This window comes from Choristoneura fumiferana, chromosome 18, assembly GCF_025370935.1.
Source record: "Choristoneura fumiferana chromosome 18, NRCan_CFum_1, whole genome shotgun sequence".
Classification (NCBI taxonomy): Eukaryota; Metazoa; Arthropoda; class Insecta; order Lepidoptera; family Tortricidae; genus Choristoneura; species Choristoneura fumiferana.
In genome coordinates, this window is record NC_133489.1 from 21,029,951 (window position 1) to 21,047,939 (window position 17,989).

Below are 17,989 nucleotides of genomic sequence, written 5' to 3' on the forward strand. Positions count from 1 at the left end.
AAACGCATAAAGTATGAAAATGAGTTGTGTCTTTATAGACAAAACTCACCGTACCTAAATAATACGTTTACCTAATGTTTTTTAGGGTTCCGTAGTTAACTAGGAACCCTTATAGTTTCGCCTTGTCTGTCCGTCCGTCCGTCTGTCTGTTTGTTAGGGTACCTAACCTCACATAGGTACTCGTAAAGTGAGCATGATTTTTTTCCCTTCCACCCTATGTTGTGGGGTATCGTTGGATAGGTAGTCGAAAATGAATAGGGTTTTGATAACTATTTTTTTATAAAATGAATATTTTCGGGGATATTCACTCCGAAAGTTCAAAAAATTTGTCCCCCCCCCCTCTAACTTTTGAACCGCACGTCTAAAAAATATGAAAAAAATCACGGAAGTTAAGCTTAATAAAAACTTTCCAGAAAAATTGTTTTCAACTTAATCAGTTGAGGAGTTTTTATGTTTTTGTAAATTAAACTATATAATAGTTAGTACCTATCTAACTAAAAAAGTGGTATATTAAGTCCGCCTATTGTGATGGTCGGGAACTACGGAACCCTACACTGAGCGTGGTCCGACATACTCTTGGCTGGTTTTGTTCAACTCGGATTTCTTCAGAATTTTCAAAAAAAATCTTACTACACCTCTATGATCCTTGTAACAGCTACTTAGGTAAGTCTCTATAACAGCTACAGCTATTCAATTAGATTAACATTTACGCCTTATCCCTCGGGAATTTAAGAAAATTCTGTTCTTATTACCCGCATGACAAATTCGTAGTCTCTAGTCATTATGGTTATGGAGATAAGACCATTTTGAAGCGAATGTATTCCTTATCCCGTAGGAATACTGAAAATGGCCTAAATTAGTTTTATAGTATCTATAAAAACACAGTGTTAGCAGAGCCCCTCTCCTGAGCACAATGTACGCAGTATGGGATCATTTTTGATGGTTACACAAGAATCTCTATCGTTTGCCCAAATTTCATATGCCATAATGTATCGTTTTCCATAATTTTCATTTGCCATAAAGTAATTTATTTCTGAAATGGTATTTTCTTCAGAGTTGATATAAAACTAACCTAACCTAACCTACTGCATTCTATAACTTAACATTCTAAAAAATCCTGAAAACAGCACGATTCTATAATGTTTTATGTCAAGTGTATACAGGTATACGGGTTACACAAATGTCAAACAGACCTCACTATAAACGCCAACTAGTCCGTTACAGAAGCTCTTCTTAATCAATACCTAAATATCCTTTTATTTTACTTTTCAAACCCTTCAGCATTTTAAATTAACAAATTCCTCAAATGTTATTCAAATATTTGTCACGAACAAGAACAACAACTCACTTTGCTTTGTCACGCCGTACCTACTTCTAAAGTATCCAACGTCAACAAACAATTCAATTGCGAAGGCGAAAGGCACTTACTGTTCCGCGAACTGTCCTAAATATTTAGCAAATTATGATACAATCTGGGAGGACGCTAATTAAATTGTGCCTTCTGTGCAACGCTTTGCTAATTATATTGCAACGTTGGTGTGTCGCATCGCTGCACCGACAAACCGTTTAAATATTAATGCTTTACTGCAGTCATTTTTAAAGGCTAAAAAGGGTATTACTCAGAATGAAATGTAATGAGCATAAATTTTACATTTGCTTTGTTTATTCTAGTTATCGCTAACAAAAGATTATCAGATCTTACCTACCTATAAGGTTGTACGTTGTTTCATGGTAATTTTTATAGAATTTCGTTTCACACATTTTTTTTCTCATAATAATCATTTCATAGAAAGTTCAATACACACAATACCTACTTTGAATAAATTTAAATCACTGATTTTTGTTACAAATAATATAAAATTTAATGTTTCGATATTCATATCAAGAATGACAAATCAAACATCCTTTATCCTTATTAAAACTTTTTAGTAAGAAAATATATTATTATGTTGGGGTCTTGGTCTGATATTATGTTGGTAACTGGTTTCTTGATGGCAATTCTATTACTGGTGGGGTCGCTCGCAGTTCCAACCTAACCTAGAATATTTTTAGTTATTTCTTACCCATTGCGGCATTTCGTGTATGTCCGCCGTACGATGATGGTAGTTGAGGACAACCACCGTCAGCACCACCGATGATGCCACCATAAACATGATGCAGTTGAAGTACGTCCCTGCACACGAATTAGCTAGTTACACTACCATTCAACTGTCTAAAGATTCAAAATATAATTCGTTTTCAAATTATTCCAGAATATTTTGACAGATGGTTGAGTTAGTTTTTTTTTTACACGAAAATGACCGTGATTGGCCCCTGGAGTGTTTTTGTTGAGAAATACGTGTGTACATTGGTCGATGTTCAGAGAGTTACTGCGTCAAACGCGTGTGTTCACTTGAATGCAAAAATACCAATGAATAATCTTTACAACGGCTGAACAACCCTAACTGAACCTGTTGAAATATTCAACAAATTTAAAGACATATTTTATACAATTTATCGCAAAATAATATTTAGTTACTTAATATTTCGTTCAGTAGTGAGCAAATAAAATACATATTATCGCAAAGATTGTTCACTGGACTGACTTCACGATTCTGACGCGTTAAATTTTTGAACATTAGCCAAATTTAAATACTACATTTCGTCACTACTTTGAAAACATCTCATACCTCATATTACATCAAAAAATTAATCCTTGAAATAATGTTCATAAAGTTCACTCAATTATCGACTTTGGGTACGAACTTTTTTCAAAGTAATGACGATTTGTCAGCCTCAATAAAATATTTCTGAAACACTTGTCCAAACGTTTTCACTTGGATTTACTCAACCACTGTCTAAATATTCTGGATTCATTTTAAGAATCCTCGTGTAGGTATATTTTGTTCCTTTCGGAAACACAGTACAGCAATTAAGAATTAAAATCGTTATTCAAACAAATTAATTATTTTGGTGTACAAATCGTCCGCACAAAAAGCTTCTATGGGCTGCCGTCACTCAGATACTGCCGTCTCATCGAGACGTGGGTGTTAAAACGAGATGGTTATATCTGTGTGACGACAGCGCATTAAAAGTAACTATTCGAGCGGACGTACAACAAAATGGTTTAGTTCATTGAAATTAAATTACTTTAAACCGAAATAGCGATTATAGTAACGAGAATATGCTGAATAAGAACGAATTGCTGTATTAGAGATGGATAATATTTAATTTTAAATCTAATTTGAATGATCACGTCTTGTAGTTTAATTTCTTTAATTTCAATGACTTATTCATTTTCTGTACTTGAATTATGGAGAAAAAATTAAAAATTAAAAGGAAAAAATTTAGATTCGGGGTATACAAAACAAAATTCTAAACTCTAAAGGTATTTTTGAACTTCCTAAAAGACACTCAATAATTTAATAAAATTAAAATCAAAAAAGTAAATTCATAGTCTTGTAAAGTAAGTAAAATATAATCATTATTTCACACCAGTAATAAAAATATTTTTAAGTCGTTTTTATCCTTCTACTAATAAAAAAAATGTTTGTTATGAAGTTTTAAAACACACATGTATACATTACACACGCACATTAAAATACAAAATCATTTAATTTAATATAAAGGAAGAACACAAGATAAGCAGAAAATTATGTTTTTCTAAATTTTTATTTATTTCAGCTTACATTGTTATAGATTTTTAGATTATTTGAGTACATTTGCACTAAATAATAAAGATAATTGAGTGAACATATTAATATCATGCTTCACAATAAAATCATGCAGTGAGCAGAATAAGTATCAAAGTTTTGGCTCAGCTTTGCATTTGTGTGAAGTAACGCGGTATCACTATCAAAATCTCGCTTTACACTATTTGTGAGCACTCACACATATTAATTCGGCTTGCATATTGGTCATTACCCATCACTCACACCAATACAAAGTCGAACTTACTACGCTTAATGAACTGAAACTTTGATTCAGGTAATCAGAATAAAAAGTCAAAAACATTTTAATTATTTATAGTATGAAAAGAGTACGATTCACTTGGTTAGAAATTAGTTATACACATTGTAAGAAATAAAAAAACGCACAAAATAATTTTAATGGAGTAAAATCAATTTTAATTTTTAAATACACACTATAAACAAAAATTAAATACAAATATTAAATTACGGAACACAAGAAATAAAATTAAATAATAACAAAAAACAATGCTTAAAAATTATAGAAATTAACACATTGTATTTGCAATTGCCGAATACAATAATTTGGGTATATAAAATAAGTTTTTTTACAAAGTATAAAATCACTCAAACTTGACTAAAAAATTTGCACTGGTTTAACAAGGCTTAAAACGTAGACTTCAACTGTGGCATAAATTACATTTTTAATAAAAGCAAAGTGGCTCAAACAATAATTTCAGTATAATTTTTATGTGATTTCGACTGTTTACACTATTTTTCTATTTAACGAAGCAAACAAAACATTTACACAGACTTTTAGTTTCGTTGCGTGCGAGTAACTTGTACAAAAGCTTATTAATTAACTCGATATATCGAAAGCACACTTGAGCTTATTTAATTAATATATTCATAATACAAGTATCTCTTTTCAATAAAGTTTAATTGAAAATAAAAAATAACATTCAGAAAACCTTTTTGTCCAAGTTCAATAAGCCTTTGCACAGAATTTAATTGATATTAGAGACGAACACTTTGAGGTAGCCATAAAACTGAAAATTGCACAGTCAACGAAATAATCAAAGAAATATAATGCTTTGTTGGAAATATGTTTTCATGAGTACCTACATGTGAAGAATTAGTGAATATTAAACTAGAAGTTAGATTATGTTAAAGTTAAAAAATAATAATGTGAAGATAAGCGGTGGCTTCATTAAATCACGTATGTAACAGGTTAACTCTACCTGCACTATTTTGAATTAATACTCGTTTAGGTAAAAATGTATCCTCAGATTAAAATAATATATATTTATATTTGCGATTTTAAATCAACTTAATAATTTTATTTACAAGCACATCTAAAGCAAATAAATATTAATTAAGCTGCAACCATTCCAAATCACTACTGGAGTTTATCAAGATATTGTCAAAGGAATTAATACGAGTACTAATGGAATTATCTTCACTGGAATACCTTTGTCAACATCTCAATTTATTAGTTAACAATTTGGATGATCCAATCTCAAACGTCACCAATTCCAAATAGTGACATTCAGTTATCTACCCTGAATTAAGTAGAACAAGGTCTAATATCACCGAAATTCTGGAGTTAGTGACTTCCGAGACTAGTTCATTGAATTAGAGGAAAGGCAGACCAGAAGTTGAGACCCGTCGTACGATACTTGGAGGCTGCACCAACCCGTATCCACTTTGTTGCTTTAAGCAGTCATTAGCTTTAAAACTATTTAAACTTTCCTTTTTAACAAGCCACAATCCTACAATCAAAAGCTTATATACACGTTTATTTAAAAAACAGGAGAGTTGTGCTTTTATATCTCGTTTATATTTTAACCCATGCGATTTTAGATAAGTCGTCAACTACGTTTTTTGGATGAGAATATAAAGTAAACTAAAGATGTAATAATGAATCATGGATAACTAAGTAGCTAAATTGAAAAGAATCAATATTTTAATACATTACAAGAAGATCAATATTGGATTTTAGCAGAATTTTGGACAGAATGCGTAGTCTAGAAGATAAGTTTTCCAGCGCGTCAGTGCAGGTCTATTTAGAGAGACGCCGTAAAAGTGGCGTCAAGCTCCGACAGCTTAGCAAGTTAGAAACAGGTCACAATTAAAAATTATGATTCCGCAATATCATTCAAGCAAGGGCATTCTTTTTAATCTTGTTTAATATTTTTTAAGAACGGTCGGAGGAATATTTTGAGTGAACAGTTCTCGTAAATATTTCCAAAAAAAATAAACCTCAAAACGCGTTCTAAGCTTATCGAATTTAGATAACTAGTCAATTTATTTGCATAATTTAATCAAATTATCTTTAATTTTCGTTGCAAATGCGAGAGCCTCCTCACCTATCAAGGGGATCGCCTCTGACGTTTTTGTGATAACGTGCCCCACCAATAGAGAGAAAACGGTTTGCGACAGGAGGATCGTAACACCTGTAAAGATTAATATAATAGTCTATGAACAAACAATACTCTTTTCTAGATAAACGTGGCGTTAGGGGCGTACACCATCGCAGAAACCTCGAGACTGGGACATCCTGTTAGTGTGCAGTCGGTACAGGAGCTCAAGTAAAATGTAACTGAACGAACTCAAAAATCATGCAGAACATTTATAAATTTCTTTTAAACTAACTATTAACATTTTTAAATAGTTTAGTTTAGAAGGGTTTGAATTAAGATGGCACCCTCCAAGTATCCGGCACACTGCGTCGTTGTTGCTAATTGATAAACATTCAAAGTACACACTGAGACAAAAAACGTATCATGGAATCGATTACGTGATAAAAGAGGTAGAATAAAACAATGTGGACTATTACAGTCAAAATGGAATGACTTACCTTAAGACTCCGTAATATTACAAGACGTCATCAAGTTACATGCAATGCCCATTGTTTAATAAGGTTGTAAATTTGAACTTGAGACTATAAATTCAAAACGTTAGCACACTAAAGGAAAAGTTAGAAGCAAACTAATACTTTTCGAAGACTGAAGATAAAATAATAAACCACGAAATCGATTCCAAAACATTCGAATAATATTGAAACATAGAAGCGATTTTATATTGCTTATTTGCCAGATAAATAGTGGAACATAGTTTTAACACCAAGATATTGCGATATTGAGAAGCAAAAAGCACAATGAAGTATATAACAATGATAACATTTACGTCGATAATAATCAAAGCTAAAAGAAACCACCAAGAACTTTATCGATTCGCAAACATTAAAATATTTTACGTACATAATTTACTCCTTGTAATGTTTTAAAATAACTATTAATTTTATTTTATTTATCAAACAAATGATAGCTAGTAAAACTGAAATAAATACGAAGAATGAAATGAATTCAAAGTGCTGGGGTGTGATAGTGAAGAGCGAAACAAAACTGGGAACCAGTGGGACTGGGCAAAATGGCTGTGGTTTGGACAGTGTACCTAACAAGGGGATCGCGTCGGAGACCTGCGGCAGGGTCTCGGCTACCAGGTTGAGGAACACCGTCAGCGAGAGAAGAATAGTGACTCCTGCAATCAAAGACAATGTTAACAACCCTAATGAGGCCCTTCACTATCCTCAGGGCAAATTCCGTCCCCAAGTTCTAGTTCAGGCCTATAAGCACATTATTATGTTTGAGCATTTTAGGCATTTGCACAACTTTTGTACCCATACTCAATCCGTTCTGCATACAGTTACGGTACACAACTCTCCAAACCCCCTGACTAGTTTTCTTTATATCTGGGTCTTTTCCTCAAAAGGACTGAGCTGAAAACACAATGATACTCTACTCCTAATAATACTTACCAGCACACCAGGGAGATCTAGACTGGGGTACTAACATAGACACACAGTCATAGCATATCCTAGACACAATCTAATTGTGACACGCACGCTGCTACCATTTTAACACACGAACAATATTATGAACCCTCCATTTTCTTTTCTTTTAAAGAAATTGAAATAATGTATAAAGTATAAAGAAAGAACTTCAGTGGTCCCAATACGGTACCTTGCGGTACTCCTATAACTATGGTAACAGATTGCCTGTCAGCGCTGTTAGTGCCTACAGTGCGATACCTATTAGTGGCACTGCATCCGAGGTAGAAGGCATCTTTTCCGCGACGAGGTTCAGAAACACGGTCAACGACAGTAATATCGTCACACCTGTCGGCATTTGCCAAATTATTATCAGTAATATTGTGACAGTACTTTTTGTTATATTTGGTCGGCTTACTAGAGTTGAAACTTTCAATTTCTATAATATATTCAGTAATAGTGAATCAGAACGCCTATTAAATAAATAAACCGAAAAAGTCCTTAGTTAGATAATCAACAAGATACTGAAAGAGGCTCCTTAAAAATGAGAACTGTCTTATGGATTTGAATTTATTAATTTCGTTATTTATAAGTAAATGTACTTAAACTAGTAGATAATGAATGAAAGTCTAACATATACTAACCGAGTGTTAGTTTTTCCCCCGAGTCTGGTGGAAGAGTGAAGCCTAGAAGAGCCATTGAGGAAATGAGCACGCACGGCACGATCAAATTGAAGAAGTAGTAGAGGGTTCTTCTCCTAATCATGATGGTAAATGTAACGTCCACGTACGGCTCTGGACAACACGCATATGTTATCGTGTTCTTTTTGCCTGGCATTCCTGGAAAATTAAAAATGTTTGAGATGAAAGATGAAGGTGAATATTTTAAAACTAAAAGTAGTACAAAATTACTATAATTATCTAACGAAGATAATCCAGGACTTACCTATTAAATACCATTCTCCGTTTGTAATGAAGTCAGACAAATCACCACCATTCTCGTCCTTAAGCACCAGATCCAGCTGTCAGAATAAAACAAGGTGAAGTCCCAAACATCGTACGAACTCGTAAAATGCACTAACTAAGGGCATAATCCGGGAACCAACCATGCAAGACCCTTATATATCACGTATTGACATGCTTGGGAGCCCTCATGAAACTGGTCCAATAGGAATGTGACAACCCTGTACAGAGTGCATGATTAGGGTACACCGACTAAAGGGATGCAAATTCATGCTGAGAGAGTATAGAATATATTTTAGAACCTGCCATACGGACTACACCGCCAATATCAGTAAATAACAAATAATAGGGATTTTGTTTTTAATAAAATTGCACAAAACCAAGCACCGTGCGGTGATATTCCGAAATAATATCGACGAAAATTTTGACGTGCAAGATACAAATGTGATAGAATATTGAAATGATGATCTGATTGTTTTACATAGCTTAAGAAAATAATTTATAGCTGAATGGAAACTGAATATAATACAAAACTTAAAAACTTGTCAAGCAAAAGCGAGCAACCATAATAAATTGAAGTCATAGCATTTAAATATTTTTAATACGGAGCTAGTAAAATACTATAAAAAATGCTGCTGCAGCTAAAAAACTTTAAGCTTAATAATTTTTGTGAAGTGATATTAAATAAAATATCGTTTAAAAATATTCAAGCGCTATGACTGATAAACAAATTGGGCTAATATCGTTGAAAGGCTATCCGTATGGCAGTAGAAGTTTCGCATAATATATTATCGCTTGTAAAAGAGTGCTTTGTGTGAAGTTTTTGCTCCATGCAAAATAGTACATACAAAACGTTTGGGATATCCAACATCCTTCTGGTTTCTCACATGGTTCCCTTCATTATCTGCCCTATACTATGCCCTAATTAAAAATAATCCAAGACTGCTGTTACACATAATTTTGTATACTATTTTATTCAAAAGTGCTTAAGATCTAATGGTAAATGCAACAGCAGCTGTCAACACTTTAGCTGCGGCACGTAAAGAAAAGATTGGGGTAATCGCATTACAAACGCTTGCGCATGGACTCGAGATGGCTCGAGTAGACGCGCAGGCGCGACTGCCGGCGCAGCTAAAGTGTTCGCACACAGCGGTCTATACCTGGTTGCCATCGTAGGTCCAGCTACCAAACTTCATGTCACAGTGTTGATCGTCGAAGGGAAACCACGTGATGTCTATCTTGCATGTGCTCTTGAAAATGCCCGGGGGCACGTACAGGCAACTGCCGTTGTTTCTGACCACCACGTTGGTCTGGTAGGTCCCGTCAAAACCCTCATCAGCACTAACAATAAACAAGGATCGTTTCAATTCCAACAATTTCTTTATCTCTTCTAACTAAATGGCCGATCGAACGTAGTGTCTTTGTTGCATACTTAATATCTGTTTCGCTTTTACTGTGTCCCAAATTATTAGTTTCTCCCGTAATTAGTTTCTTTTCTACAAGAAATTATTTCTCTCGCTCCAGTTATAAATTACGAAACTAAATCCATGGCCCTTCATCGATCCTTTTCAATCCGAAACAAATACTTAAAAGCTTTCTTTAATGAATAAAGGGCTCTTTAAATTTCAATAAGCCTCCCTCCCTTTATCAGAGACGCTTTAGTGAGTACGAGTTTCGGGTTTTATATTTTTACTTTATTTACACAAGCTATACAGGCGTTAATTGTGCTTTTATGTAATTAGGCGGACGTTTATGTTAAATAAAACAAGCGTATATATTGTATGCGGTAAACTAGAACAAAATGTTAGTAGAGGTATTTAACGTATCTTTAAAAGTATTTTAAATTCTAAGCTAATATGAATACTAGTTTTGTATAGTGTGTTGAAAAAATAGTTTAATATTTAGAATTGTGTTTAGTATTGGTTTACAGTGCTTTGGTTTCATCGGGGACCATGTTTAATGCTGTCGATAGTGATAAATCATATGTTAACTTCAAACAATCATTTATCACTAGTATCGACAGATTTCATCCTCTCGCTCTTTCAGACCAAGTATTGAACAGCACAATCAATCGTTCTTTCATAATCTCTCGAGACCATGAGAGGACGAATTGTGAAATGTTGCCGTTTACTAACAATTCAAAAATGGAGGTCTGACGAGTGAGACGACGATCGTGGTGTTTCAAATCAGCGACTAGCGTGCCATGTACTTTTATATTATTTTTAAGTGTGGCAACACTGAGTAGGAGTGTCAAATCCACGCGGACGATTGTTGCTCATTAAAAAAAAGAAAAGGGCTTGAGCACCAATCGTCATTCGGGCCATCCTCCTACTTTGTTGTCACTGGTTTCATAAACAAAAAAAAGTTAGTTGGTTTATTTAATAAAAAGAAGAGTTAATTATTGAAAGTGTGCAGCCATTTTTAAAAGGTTTTCAATAGGTTAACACTGTTCAGCTAATAAATTGAAAACTACCACAATTTATTGGCCGAATAGCTGGAATTTAAATAATATAATGGAAAACACTTGAATACTCTTAGCTACAACGTTTTAAAAAGATGCAAATTCAAAAACGACAAACAGACCCACTTTTATAAATTTCAGATCCCGTACACATTTCTATTGAGTTTAAAACAAACCATTAATACACACAAAGAGACGACGTTCTCAAAAATTTAAACAATGAAAATGTACTTAACTGAATAAGGTTTCCTTATCAAAGCTACGGGCTAAAATTGTAGCTTACGATCAAACAGTAACTGCCTTTGTGGAGTAAAATACATACATTATGCGAATCTGTTAGATTAGAATTGAAATTATTACCGGCCAGTGATAATTGTAATACTGCCAATATACTAACTCAACCACGGACCTCTATTAAATCTGTATTGAATTCAAAAAAGAAAAGAGCGAGTTAATTTCTGAAGACGTCATCGTCATATTTCAATGAGAAATTGCATTCAGATCACCTGTGTTTGAATGGCAAATTTTCACTTCGCCATTTTTGTTTCAGTAGCATATGTAACTGACTGCTTTTAGTAAAACTCAGTTTTGACAATATAAAAATGTTTAGAGAATTAAACTACTGGCAAAGTCGGCTGACTGGCGTCATGTACTAAAATAGATTTTTATTATGAATGACCCAACAACTTAACACTTAACTTAGCATTTACTTGTGATAAAATGGTGACACGACTCAGTTGAAACTGTGGAATCACTTTGAAGCTGTACCAGTGTAATTTTAATTACGTTTAGCCGATGAATAAACAAGCCGCAACGGCTTCAGGTTTTTGGGGCATCATAAACTCGCGAAGATGGCTAAATAAAAAAATCGTTATGTACACCCGATGGTAATCATCCCCCTCTATTTGACTGGCCTAAGTCAACAGAGCTTAGCTTTCATGATATAATTACAATTTGTTTCATTCATTACGATCAAAAAGCCTGAAGATTTATTTGAAAGATCAACACCTTTCGGATAAGCTGTTTGATCTCAGTCTTTTTAATTTGTCGATTACATTTTATTATCATTATCTTGTGAGGTATTTATAAAAGTTTGTTAAACTTCTACAGGTTGAAAATTTTGAACGTGATCCAAAATTAGTGTTGCTAGCTCAGTTAATTATGGGCAATTTAATACGTTAACTCTTTTGTCGAAATTAGACAGATAAAATTTGCGGCTTCAATGCATCAATTTCGTGGTTGTTTTCAGTGATGTTTGGAAACCGCCAATTTTATCTTGACTAATTTCAACAAATTATATTGTCCAGCATTAACTGAGCTAGAATTACTAATTTTAGATCATGTTCAAAATGTCACTTTTTACCACCTTTGTCTGTCTTATCTTTAACTTTGTCATTTACCTTTGCCTGTAAAATGCAGACAGTTTACTGTGTCAGATTTGGATGTTTACGGATAAAGGCTCAAGGGGTCCATATTGACTCTCATAAAATTCTTATTCCGATTTGTGTTCATAATAATCACTTCGTAATTTTTTTCCTCATACTTTTTTGTTCATAAATTTTTACTACTAACATCGGAACTCATAACAGACAGTGTTCATATTTTTTTTACTCATAACGTCATTACTTAGAACACATCTCAACTCAAAATGTTGTTTTTCAGAAAATTTTCCTTCATAACAGACGGATATCATAATTTTCTTTTTAATAATGGCATTAATAAGAAAATATTTGAACTCATAATATTTTTTTTCATAACGGTAACTACCTATTCAAAATAAGATTTACTTATATCGTTAATTATTAAGAAATATATGAAAACAAATATTAGTATTACCAAAGTTATGAATATTGCCGTTATGAATAAGAATGAGTAGGAGTTTCTATCGTTAGTATAAGAAAATATATGAAAACCAATATTAGTATGAACAAGGTGTATGATTAGTGATATTATGAATTCTGATGATTATGAGTTTCGATCGTTAGTATTAAAAAAAATTATGAAGAGTGATCTTTATGATGTAAAATGGTATGAGAAACATTTTCGGACTTCCGATAATAGGACTTTCCATCATAACGTTTATTCTGAGTTTCAAATTGTATTTATTGTGAATGCAGTTCAAATAAAATTACCAAAAGAAAATGTATCGCACTTATATTATGATTGAAACTATATCCATTTCTTTAACTTTTTTTTTCTCTTTGTGACTTTGTTCTATTTTAACGGGTTTTGATTCTTAAGTTTCAAAATCAGGAATATCCACAACGGGTCATCCATAAAGTAGGGACTTTTTCAAAATTTTCTCAGTTGTTTAGGCTACATATATCTTATGTTAAGCATAACTTTATGTCAAGAAGCGAGCCTGACTGGCACAGGCGAATTTGAATTGCATCAAAAATTCAAAATATTACGACAAGAAGATGATATGTCGACTGGAGCACCCGTTAACAAAAACAGATCCATAGCACAGCACAGCTACAAACTAGAAAAAAAACTCAAACTAAACATATTCATGCCTCCACCAGTTCAAACTTGTTAATTCCGTAACTTTTTAAAGCAACTAGCTCAAGTGCTGTTAGCAAGTTTAGTCGGGCCGTAACAATTTGTCGCGTGGCAATCTTGATTGCGGCCACTTGTGGCGCCGGCTCCGACCAACAAGTCGTTAATTGTTTAATTACTAGTCAAATTTTAGTGGCACTGATTAAATCAATATTTACTACGCTGAAAAGTAGCCTCCATTAAATGGAAATTGGTAGAACATCATTACAAGGGGTTTTATATCGAAACAAGTTGGGTTTTAGGCTTAATCAAACACGGTAGTAAAACCCAGGAAGTTTTTAAATTAAGTTATTTTAGTTACTTTATAATGCCGTATGTAACTATACTCAGCGGCACAAAATTTAGCCTACTCAACATACTAAGTATTAATACTGCATATATTTGAGGGACAGATTTTTTGCCGTTCAGTATACATTGGAAAAAAGAAGAAAGCCCAGGAATCGAAACTTGTTACGCGTGTTCCTACCATATTTTTCAGTGTATTCTCGATACTATTTCTTCTATTCGATAAGATGAGGTATGCCCAATAAAAATAATATTAGAGTTATCTAGCAATGAATTAGAATTGAATAATCGATTTTTCTATTATTATGAAAAAAAAACCTGTTAATCTTTCTGAAAGGCTTTGTGTTGAATTTTTAAAGCGAATTTGATTGGGAGTTTAGGTAACATGCACTGCGTAACATAGATTAGTTAGTAGTAAATTAATCGATTTATTGGTGCCTTCATTCAATTCAGTAAACAAAAAACAATATTGTCTGTGGTCGGGAAAATATCGTACGGCAATATGTAGGTAGCATGAGGGTAGCATGGTCTGGCGCAAAATATAGCGATTTTTCTCATCCAGTTCAACTAGCTATAAATAACTGTTAACTAGCCTCTTTTAATTACAGCTACACGAACCATTTAACAGTTGGAACAAAAAGTGGGGCAATCATTGGCCCGGGATGAAAGGAGATAAGCTGAGAGGGAATTGAATGGAGCCAAAAGCCTTGGAGCCTTCGAGCCTTGTGAGAAGTGTGCTCCGGTACCCCTACTCGTGTAATAGTGTACTGTAACCACTCAGTTAGCTGGCGGGACGCCAAGCGCCTGAAGCGTGGAGATGGCTCACACCGGAGCGTAACTGCATGTACAATCCAAATAGAATGTTAGACTACGTACGCACTATGCGGTTAGCCGTGGTTTTAGCGTGCCATCTCTCTTCAAAATAGCGCTTGAGAACTCCTTCTCGCCCCCAAACCGCACGGTTGAGCTGCATAGTGCATACGTTAGCCTTAATATCGCTCGGGACGGGACTTGTCGGTTTTCTTCGTATTACTGATAGGTATCCGTTCATTTCGCAATTAAGATTTGGCAACCTGATTCATTTCGCAACTTTTCATTTCGCAAACTCTAAAACTGTAAATATTTCAGGATTTATTTCAGGGCCATCGTGTAGAATGCATTAGGTTAGATTAGTTTAATAAAAATCCTGAAATACCAATTTACAGTTTCAAAAATATTAAACAGTTGCAAAATGAAAAGTTGCGAAATAAATCAGGCTGCCAAACGTTAGATGCGAAACATTAGTGAACCATTCCTGAAGATTTAAGTAAATAAGTATCTTAAAACTTACATCAATAATATGTAGGGACACAGGATTGCTTAGCTAGCGATATGGCTAACACGCGCTAACTATACTTGGTGTTAGTAATAAATGAGGTCATGTTGGCAATAACAAATAGACAATCCTAAAAATATTTAGATAGGTACGTTACACTACGGTGTAACGGACGCCATGTTAAACCCGACGAAAGTCAAGCACGGCGAGACAGTAAACAACGAGCCTGTTACACAGACTCGTAAGTGATTTAAAAGCTTTCATAATCAAATGGCATACAAGCCTATAAGGGCTATGACATTCAGCGCCAACATTTTACCAAATATTTACTAATACTATTAGCTAATACTTCATTCTGCAATTGGACATTGATTGTAGTAAATTTCAAATGTGATTTCGCACATAAATTAAGAAATTCACATGTGCAAGCCCGGGTTTGAAGCCATGATCTTCTGTTTGAGGGGCCTTAGGTCAAATTACTAAACCTTACACCATCATCATCATCATGTCAGCCGAAAGACGGCCACTGCTGGACATATGCCTCCCCCAAGGCTCTTCACTCAGACCGGTCTTGTGCTTTCCGCATCCATCTTGTTGGAGGCCTACCGATAGCTCGTCTCCCAGTCCGCGGACGCCATTCAAGAACCTTCTGACCCATCGGTCATCAGTCCCAACTGTCACTTCAGTTTCGCAATTCTTCGGGCCACCTTCTTACATAATAGATAGATAGATAATATAAACAAATACCTACTTATGGACCCTTATTCAAATTGTAACTATAGATATTAATATCCACGACAAGCATTAAAACTTTTTGTCCTTGAAACTATTCTTTGTTTGTTTGTGTTGTATTGCTTTTGTTGACTTATGGACATGTTTTTAGGGTAAACAGTCTACTCGAGGTCTACTTTTGCTTTACGATGACATTAAATGGATTAGACTTCTGAACTTATGTCGTATTTTTAGACCACGTTGAAAAGCTTATGAACAAAGTTTTCAAACATGAACCACACACACACAACCCCAATTTATTTGTGATTTTATTTTTATTTGTGTGTTTCATCGATGTTTAAAAAGAAACAATTTTTATTCATAACCCACTCAACAGCAAAGGAAATGGCCGTTCAAAAACATTGTTCCTCGAGGTAACAATTTTATGGACTTGGCACAGAGGTTGCGAAGATTTGTAAAGGTATCACGAACCAGTTGGCGGTACGCCAGCCACAAACATGTAGCCAAATCACGTCACGTTGTCGTAGTGTTTGCTTCTACATAGAATGGAAAATGGTGAAAACACTTAAAAAATGGGGGAATAGGTAGGTTGAGGATAAAGTGCATAAAGTGGATATTCTCTCACGGTATGTAGCCAAATCATGTCACGTTTTCGCGGTAGTGTTTACTTTTAGATGGAATGGAAAATGGTATAAAGTTTTTACCATTTTCCACAATTTTTTTATACTATAAACACTTAAAAAGCTGAGCCCTTTTGGCATCACACCACAGCGCAACGTCTCTAATTTTTCCCTCTTCTTCTATTTATGTTTTGACTGTGTTTTTTATGTCAATACATGATGTGAGTTTGATTTTGAAAAAATGGGGAAATAGATGGGCTGAGAATAAAGTGGATATTTTCTCACGGTGTCTTACCCGCTCGAAATAAAATAGGTATTCATCCTCTATGCTCCATATAAATGTTGTATGTAGGTACTTATATAAGTAGTACCTAGTATCTAATATCTAATACCTATAAACGAGCAATTCTTGTATATATATTTCGGAGATCTCGGAAACGGCTCCAACGATTTCGATGAAATTTGTTATGTGTGGGTTTTCTGGGATGAAAAATCGATTAAGCTTGGTCTTATCTCTCGGAAAACGCTTGTTACCGAGTTTTAGCCCGAGCTAATCTTGGTCACCCAGGTACTTATAAATAAATGCGAAAGTATGTATGTATGTTTGTTACTACTTCACGCTAAAATTGGTGGACGGATTTGGATGAAATTCAGTATACAGATAGCTGGGCGTCTGGAACAACACATAGCCAACTTTTGAAACCGATATTCCCATGGAATCGGGATAAAATCTTGAAATCACAACCGCTGGCTTTAAAGTCATGTAGGTAATTTGGCATGATTTGGGAATTCCCACTGGAATTTATTAAAAATCCAGAATTTCAATTCAATTGCTGGATCTTTGATATTTCAGAACAATTAACACCAATTGACCAATGTCCAAACTAAGCAAAGCTCTGGGTACCTGGCAACAACGAATAATCATACTTAAACACATATTAAACGCCCAAGATTCAATAAACAAGATTCCAGAGCAAACAGTTGTATTACTCATGTCCACCAAAAAATCTTGTGCAGTGTTGCCATAACTCTCTGTTACTTTTTCAAGCGCGCCACATTGCGTGTAACATAAACGTTAAACCAGCCAGTAATGAATAACATGCCATCTGGCGTAGCGCCAACTATCGCCACGATGCCTTGGGGCCAATTTCGCAAACAATTTTGGTGAAGAAAACCTGTTTAACATAAACGGGGATAAACGACGCTTAAGCCCTCAGGGTTGCCAGGTGCAAATTGATAACATCCGCCGCTTTATGGTTTAAGAAGTTTAAACAGTTTTGGAGCATCTTTTCGATCGTTATAAGATTATCAGTGATCATTATTTGCAGGAAAGTAAAAAAAACGCCTCTTCGTGCTTTAAATCCGTCGTTTTACGGTTTCAGGAGGTTAAACAGTTTCTGAGCATTTTTTCGATCGCTATGGGATTATCAATGATCTTTATCTGGTGGAAAGTTTGACAAAAAAAAACGTTTTCACTTGAATTCTTCAAATGCTTTCTTATTTCGCGTATGTTTAGGTTTGGCGCTGATCAGTGCCAAATTCAAGGCTATCTTTT

At 34.4% G+C, this 17,989-nt stretch overlaps 1 protein-coding gene across 10 annotated transcripts in view; it reads right to left on the reverse strand.

Annotated features, from left to right (window-relative positions):
* LOC141438036 (neuronal acetylcholine receptor subunit alpha-7-like) overlaps nucleotides 1-17,989 on the reverse strand; it is a 160,308-nt gene that overhangs the window by 12,106 nt on the left and 130,213 nt on the right. For 7 of the 10 annotated variants that reach the window (XM_074101683.1, XM_074101680.1, XM_074101678.1 and 4 more), the window contains 5 exons: nucleotides 9,623-9,803; nucleotides 8,446-8,521; nucleotides 8,145-8,339; nucleotides 7,125-7,211; nucleotides 2,064-2,173 (listed from right to left, as the gene is read on the reverse strand). In XM_074101683.1, coding sequence (XP_073957784.1) covers nucleotides 2,064-2,173; nucleotides 7,125-7,211; nucleotides 8,145-8,339; nucleotides 8,446-8,521; nucleotides 9,623-9,803 — 649 coding nt within the window. Of the gene's footprint in view, nucleotides 1-2,063; nucleotides 2,174-7,124; nucleotides 7,212-7,761; nucleotides 7,849-8,144; nucleotides 8,340-8,445; nucleotides 8,522-9,622; nucleotides 9,804-17,989 lie in introns of all 10 variants that reach the window. The other 3 variants (XM_074101682.1, XM_074101674.1, XM_074101677.1) reach the window with 1 other exon arrangement.